At 43.1% G+C, this 7,332-nt stretch overlaps 2 protein-coding genes across 2 annotated transcripts; both read left to right on the plus strand.

Moving 5' to 3' along the window:
• Nucleotides 1-3,744: 3,744 nt before the first annotated feature.
• Nucleotides 3,745-4,392, plus strand: LOC138898997 (uncharacterized). The gene is made up of 2 exons (XM_070185108.1): nt 3,745-4,055; nt 4,119-4,392. Exons 1-2 carry the CDS (start codon nt 3,745-3,747, stop codon nt 4,390-4,392), a joined length of 585 nt encoding a protein of 194 aa, XP_070041209.1.
• A 434-nt stretch (nt 4,393-4,826) lies between these two features.
• Nucleotides 4,827-6,134, plus strand: LOC138898998 (uncharacterized). The gene has a single exon (XM_070185109.1). The coding sequence runs from the start codon at nt 4,827-4,829 to the stop codon at nt 6,132-6,134; it is 1,308 nt and encodes a 435-aa protein (XP_070041210.1).
• Nucleotides 6,135-7,332: the final 1,198 nt, after the last annotated feature.

Raw genomic sequence — 7,332 nt, forward strand, 5'->3', positions numbered from 1 at the left:
TTGACCGACTTCTAGAATAGGGAAAGGGAACAAAGAAAAAACAAAGAGTGAGGTAGGAGAGAAAACAAATTTACCCGGTTTTGAAAATCCAGGTATTTGAAAAGTACTAAAACTCTGCCGAAATTTTGAAAAAAAAAGTCATTTCCAAAATAAGTCGTGTTTTCCTATTGCGCCAAAATCTATCGAACTACGCGGGTCTGATTCTCACCGGATATGAGATACGTAGGCAACCCCTATCAGGTCCGGCCACATTATTTCAAAACTAACCAAAATAAGAACCTTTTGAAACATGATCATCGCACGGGGCGGTTCTTGTCAAAATAGCCTTAAGGCATTCTCCTGGAGCGCCGGAAGGCTGTTATCACAAGAATAGCCACAATGTAAACCCAAGTCAGTCTTTTCTCCTATAACCAACCTCAGTTGGCAGAAACAACCCTAAAACCTTTCCTCAAGTGCTGAGCACCGTGGATATTGATTTGGATTTTTAAAATTAACCACTTTGTGTTTTTGAAAAATGTGTCGGTTTTGATCTTTGTCCTCAATTTGTGTGCAGAATGAGCATTGTTGAGAATGTACCTTTTCGGGTCGTAGATGAGATTCCACCGGGACTCCGCATGTAGTGGAATGACCTGGGGGAGGTCAGCAAGCGTTATGTGACAAAGGCTTTAGGTGGGCTCACCAGGCTTTTGAAAATTAAACCAAGGGTTGATATAATTGAAGCTTTGATACCGTTTTGGGACCTGACGCACAATGTTTTTCACTTCTCTGGTTTTGAGTTCACCCCTTTTCTAGAGGAGATGGCAGGTTATGTTGGTCTTGACGAGAATCTCAGGCACCGATATCCAGTAGCACCAAGACCTGTAACCCCTCATAAGTTTTTGGACCTTCTGAGCATTAGCCGGCAGGTTAAAGATGGAAATTTGGCCAAAGGATTTTGCACATTCCACTTCTTATACAGCCGGTATAGGGATCCCTGAGGATTTGAGGCTCTGGACACTGGTTTGAGTCATCAGGGAAATAAAAACAAATGGGAAGCACGCAGAGGTTTAGCTTTCGTAGTTGCATTTTTAGGCACTCTGATATGCCCAAGGAGTGACATATAGAGTTGGGACTTGCAGGAATAACCGACTTTATGGTCAAAAGGTCAACGACACTCTTATACCGATGATTCTTGCAGAAATCTATCGAGCTCTAACCGCCTGTCTAGCTAGGACAAAGTTCTTTGAGGGTTGCAACTTGCTTTTGCAAATGTGGTTGGTGGAACATCTTTGCCATCGCCCGAGGTACATGAACTACGGTCTGACCGGACTCGATTGCATTGAATAATATGGAAACCGGGTAAACGGTCATGAGTTACTGGAGGGTACTGAGGCTTGGTTCGTGTATTTGGGTTTTGTGACCAGAAACCTAATTGAGTGGACTTTCAGTTGGCTCACGGTCAACGGGGTTATTTACATGCCTACCGGAGTGTGCTTTCTTTTATTGATGGGACTTTGGAGTATTCAGCCTTATGCTCCGCATCGGGTCCTACGCCAATTGGGAAGATACCAAACAGTCGCTTATGATGAAGATTTGAGTCCACAGGTTATTGGACTATGCCGAAAAGCCGCATTCCCAGAAGAAAAAGTTCACCAGATTTGGCACCAATGTAGGTTTCTGGAGCCACAGACTCAAGTATGGGATTGTTCCTCGGGTGAAGTAGAATCTAACTACACAGCCTGGTATGGTAAGAGAGTTCGAGTCGATCAAGAGACAGAATAGCCCGCCAAAAGACCCCATGTCCAACAATTCACCGATAGAGCGCGAGAACAGTGGGTTTGGTTAGCTAAAGAGAAGGAATATTGGACCACCATAAGCAAGCTAGAGGATCAAATCAAAAACCTCAAATTCAACAGTAGTTTGCAGGCTGTTGAGGATGAAGGAGAAAAGAAAAGGTTTGCCCGAGAAAATGAAGCCCTCCGAGCTCAGATTCAGAAAATGAAAATAGTTGCTAAAAACCCGGTAAGAAGCGAAAAAGATGAAAGACTCATAAGAAATCTGAGACGGAAAGTTCATGATTATGGGTTTGATTTGACAAAGGCCGAGGATGAATTGGCAAAAGCTCGGGCAAAATTGGCGAATAATAAAGAAGAATGGGCAAGGTGTGTTCAGTATTTAAAGCAAAAGTATGATGGAGGGGTCACGATCTTAAGGGAAAAGCTGACTAATCTCGAAAATAAAATCGTCCAACAGACAAAGGATTTCAAAGCTGAAAGAGAGCATTGCTATACATTGATTTCCCAATTGGAAGAAGACATACAGCAATTACAAGACCATAACCATACGGCCACGCAGGTGTTGGAGGCCCGGTCTCAGCAAATTGGACGCTTGCTCCAAGAAAATGGCGTCATTAGAATGAGGATTAAAGAAATCGCAGATTATGTCACAATGAAATGCCATGAATGCGAAGATATGACTAGGTCTATGTTCTTTGCTTCTGTGATGACTTCTATCCGTCTGGTGATGGATGATTTAGAGTACCTTCAAGAACCGATTGCACGCAGGCCCGCGTCGAGACCGACTGATGTACCACGGGGCCCTAGAGTATTATTGGAGGCTCTTATGTATTCCTGATGTTTTTTTTATTATTATTTTTGGCTATGAGTCAGTATTTTACCTTTTCGAGTCTGTTTTTTCTGTTTTGAGTATGTATGTTTAATCGTCAGTATTTTCAAAGTCTTTGTAATAGAAAAACCCAAAAAGATTTTATTTAATGAAATATTGAAAAAAACAAAAACCAAAATTTTCTTTTCTTTTATTCTGCATTTATTTCCTGAACTACGTAATGATCTGATTCATGCGACGTCATGATACGCAGGCAATCCCCACCGGATTCGATCGTAGCTATAGACAATCTCAGTGAAAAATAAAGAAAAAGAGAGAAAAAGAAGGAAAATTGTGTGAACAAGAAAGAAAAAAGAGTGAAAAATAAAAGAGCAAAAACAACAATAAGGGAAGGAAAAAGAAATCAGGATTTGAAATTTGAGAAAAGAGATAGCAAAGCAGGGATGAAACTTACAGCCGTTGCAAAGACATTTAGAAACATTTAACTGTTTAAGTGCATTGTATCCCCAATATGCGATTCCTTATCTATTAAATATCTCAAACTAACCAGGTTGTTGTGTGTGAAAATATCAAAAGTCCTGTTTAGGTGGTTGGTTTTGTGGTAATCTGGCTTCCTATCCTTACTTCACGAGATCTAAAGGCAGTGTTCCTATGGCCTCCGAAAGTCATCTACCAATTATTGAACCTGAGGGAAGTCCGGTATCGGCTATTCCACAGTCAGAGTCTGCAGCCGCTGAAGAAAATAGGAGGTTGTGCGTCCGCATGTTAGAAATGTAGGACGCTTGGTCTAATGGCAAAGAACCGCCCAGTATAATCCCCGTATTTCCTGAACTGCTTCCTAGGACGAGTGGAACCTCCAATGTCCCCATCCCCGTAACTAACCCATTCATCCCGTTTGGGTACCCCACTATATCGGCCAATTTCATCGGTATGCCTTCTGAGGTTCGCCCCCAGGCACCATTTTCAGAGGTACCTTCTACATTATTCACCGCACCACCAGTCTCTACTACGGCACAGCCAACCGTTCCCAGGCCATGCTTCGAGCCTTCAGCTTTCACTTTTCAAGTCCCGCAATTTCAGCTAGACAACGCTCATGTTACCCCAAACACTTACCCTCAGCACCCACAGTTTGAGTCTCCTATGGAACAAGAAAGAGCTATGAGAAACCCGGAGCAAGAAAAGATGGTTCGGAAGATGAAAAGCCTCGAACAAAGTCTGAAGAACATGCAAGGCCTGAGTGGCCAAAAGAGTGTCTCTTACTCCAATCTGTGCATGTTTCCTCATGTTCATTTGCCCGTTGGCTTTAAAATGCCAAAATTCGAAACGTACAATGGGCACGGAGACCCGATCGCTCATTTGAAAAGATATTACAATCAGCTGAGAGGGGGTGGAAAAGAAGAACTTTTGATGGCCTATTTCGGGGAGAGCTTGACGGGAATTGCGTCAGAATGGTACATAGACCAGGACATCTCCCATTGGCATATATGTGATGACTTGGCCTGAGATTTCATCAGGCACTTTCAATACAATATTGATATAGCTCCAGATAGGAATTCTCTGACCAATTTCAAGAAGAAAACTACGGAAAACTTCCGTGAATATGCTATCAAGTGGCGTGAGCAAGCATCCAGAGTGAAACCGCCTATGGATGAGACTGAAATGGTCAATGTTTTCTTGCAGGCCCAAGAGGCCGATTACTTTCAGAACGTGATGTCTGCCATGGGCAAACCTTTTGCAGAGGCCACAAAAATTGGAGAAATGATAGAAAATGGCCTGAAAACTGGCTGAATCATAAGTCAATCTGCTTTGAGAGCCACCTCCCAAGACATACAGAACGGCTCTAGAGGTTTAGCAAATCGAAGGAAGAGGGAAGAAGGAGCCATGATAGCTTCAGATTTGAGAGGCCCCCATCGATCCCGCGATCATTCTTACCTGCCTTCCAAAACCCACAACACTACTACCCACATCAAGATGCAGCATATGCCATGGCACCGCCTCCCTATGCGGTGATGAATGCCCAACCTTATACACGGCCACAACAACACTACAACCAAAACCGAGCTCCACCTCCTAGAAATAACCATCCTTACCAAGCTCCATATAACCCCCGTCCCCCACAAAACAATTACCAACATAATACACGCCCTCGTGAGCATCCTAGGAGAAACGACTTCACCCCTATTAGTGAGTCCTACTCTAGCCTGTTTTCAAAATTAGTCCAGATGGGTCTATTGCAACTTGTGCCTCCAAACCGACAAAATCCGGAATCTCCATCATACCGGCCCGGTACCAGGTGTGCCTATCATTCGGGGGCAGAGGGTCATGATACGGAGGATTGTTGGACTCTCAAGAGGGCTGTTGAGAATTTTATAGAACAAAAACGAGTGGTGCTGAGGGACAAGGAAGTCCCCAATGTGACTAACAATCCATTAACGGCTCACAACAACGGGCCGGTCATTGGTATTATTTGTGATGATAAAGAATTTTATCCAGCTTTGAAAGCTATCATTGCCATTGTCGATTCAGAGGCAAGACCTAAAGCGGCGGCGAAACAAGCCAGAAATGAGAAGAAAATCACTCCAACTCCTCAAGTTACAGAAAAAGCTGTGGAAACAAATACTGGGGCAGCACCTGTTAAGGATGCAATTCTCTATGTTCCTAGTGCCCCAAGGAAAGAACAACTCATGTTGAACACTCCCAAAATATTTGAGCAGAGGAAAGTCACGCTAAATGTTCCAAAGTTGTATGTGCCAAAATGGACTTATGTGGCGCGGGGGCCGGTAATTTCACCAAGGCTGACTGAGCCCATGGTTATTAGTCGTGCACCACAGAGCCCTATGAGAGACCCCACTGCAGTCCCCTGGAATTATAGCAAAACAATGGTTACTTACAAGGGGAAAGAGATTGTGGGAGAGGTGAACGAAATGAACCAACCTAGGAAGCACCACAACCCAGAAGAGCAAAAGATGTTAAAACTGAGCAAGGATAAACGGTTTCCGCCTATGAAGCCTGTGAGCGCTGAGGAAGCAGAAGAGTTTTTCCGAAAAATGAAAACTTTGGAATATGCAATAATTGACCAGCTCAGGAAGACTCCTTCCCAGATTTCATTTTTATCTCTTTTGTTTAGCTCAAATGAACCTCAGAAGGTACTCCTGAAATCATTAAACGAGGCATATGTCCCGGTTGAAACTTCAGTTGAACAACCGAAGAGAATGGCTGAGCGATTCTTCGAAGTTAATAGAATTTCCTTTAGCCATGATGATTTGACCCAAGAGGGAGCCGCCCACAACAAAGCCCTTCACTTGACTGTCAAATGCGAAGGTTATTATATGAAGAGAGTCATGCTAGATGGCAGGTCTGGGTTCGACATTTGCCCTCTCTCAACGCTCCAGAGGATAAAAATTAGAACAGAAAGAATTCGGCCAAACAATGTCTATGTGCGCGCTTTTGATGGTGTCAAGCGAGACACAATAGGGGAAATTGATTTGATTTTGACCATTGGCCCTATGGATTTTGAAGTAACTTTCTAGGTTCTGGACATGGATACTTCATATAAATTTCACCTAGGAAGACCATGGATTCACGTTGCAGGAGCTGTGCCCTCCACTCTTCATCAAATGGTCAAATTTGAACATGAAAACCAAGAAATTGTTGTCCACGGGGAGGATGAACAATCCATTTACAGGGACCCTTCAGTCCCATGTCTCGAAGCTAGAGAAGGAAGTGAGCACATTATCTACCAAGCCTTCGAAATTGTGGTCGCCAACCAATGCGAAGAAGGGCCCCCGTTCCCTCAACCTTGCTTATCTAATGCCTCGGTCATGGTCGCCACTGAAATGACTAAAGGGCTCGGGGTATCTCTACAAGGCATCATAGAGCCTGTTACTTCAACCGCCAATGAGAAGTTCTTCGGCGTAGGTTTTTGAGCTACAGAGGCCGATAGAAAATGGGTTGATGAGCGCAAGAAAAATGGGTGGGTCGTGCCTCAGCCCGTTCCGCATCTCGCCAAGTCATTTATTGATCCCAAATATGTAGAAGAAGAAGAAGAAGAAGAAGAAGAAGAAGAAGAAGAAGAGGCCTTCACGACCGAAGAGATTGAGGATATTTGTGAAGCCATGAAACAAATGATGTATAATTCCCACATGGTCCAGCCGGGGGAAGGAACGAGCACTGCTGAGGTGTTATACATGGGACCAAATGCCAAGCTTCAGAATTTGAAAGCTACCCCATTCCCTTTCAGGCGGGAATCCCGGTAGTCCAGTCTTGCCATTTTTTCTACATTACGAGTTATTTCAGGGTGTAACTCAAATGTTTTTATTTTATTGTCTTTTGATTTCGATGTAAACCCTCTTATCTTCAATTCAATGAAATGAAATCAATATTTCATCATCAATGGATTTTTCCTTTTTCTTTATTCTAATTTTGCTATTTTTCTTATCTTTTCTTTTTCAGTTCTAATAATGCGGACTTAAATAACATGACATGCTTGCGGACTTCATGCCCAGATCCTAAAATGTTGTCTAACTGTGAAATAATGAATCAAGATCCAGAATATGATGAAGATGAGGCTTTTAGGTAAATAAATCGAGAATTGGAACAATTTGAGAATAAGCCTAAGCCAAACTTAAATGAAATCGAGCCAGTTAATTTGGGCAGTCCAGAAGAGGTCCGAAAAACCATGATAAGCATTCACGCCGATGAAAGAACTAGGGGTGCATTGATCCAATT

Source organism: Nicotiana tomentosiformis, chromosome 9, assembly GCF_000390325.3.
Source record: "Nicotiana tomentosiformis chromosome 9, ASM39032v3, whole genome shotgun sequence".
NCBI classification, from domain to species: Eukaryota; Viridiplantae; Streptophyta; class Magnoliopsida; order Solanales; family Solanaceae; genus Nicotiana; species Nicotiana tomentosiformis.

Coding starts and splice junctions, on each gene's coding strand:
- LOC138898997 (XM_070185108.1), top strand. CDS start 3,745: ATGGAACAAGAAAGAGCTATGAGAAACCCGGAGCAAGAAAAGATGGTT. Junction 4,056..4,118: donor ACGGGAATTGCGTCAGAATG/GTACATAGACCA, acceptor AGATTTCATCAG/GCACTTTCAATACAATATTG.
- LOC138898998 (XM_070185109.1), top strand. CDS start 4,827: ATGGGTCTATTGCAACTTGTGCCTCCAAACCGACAAAATCCGGAATCT.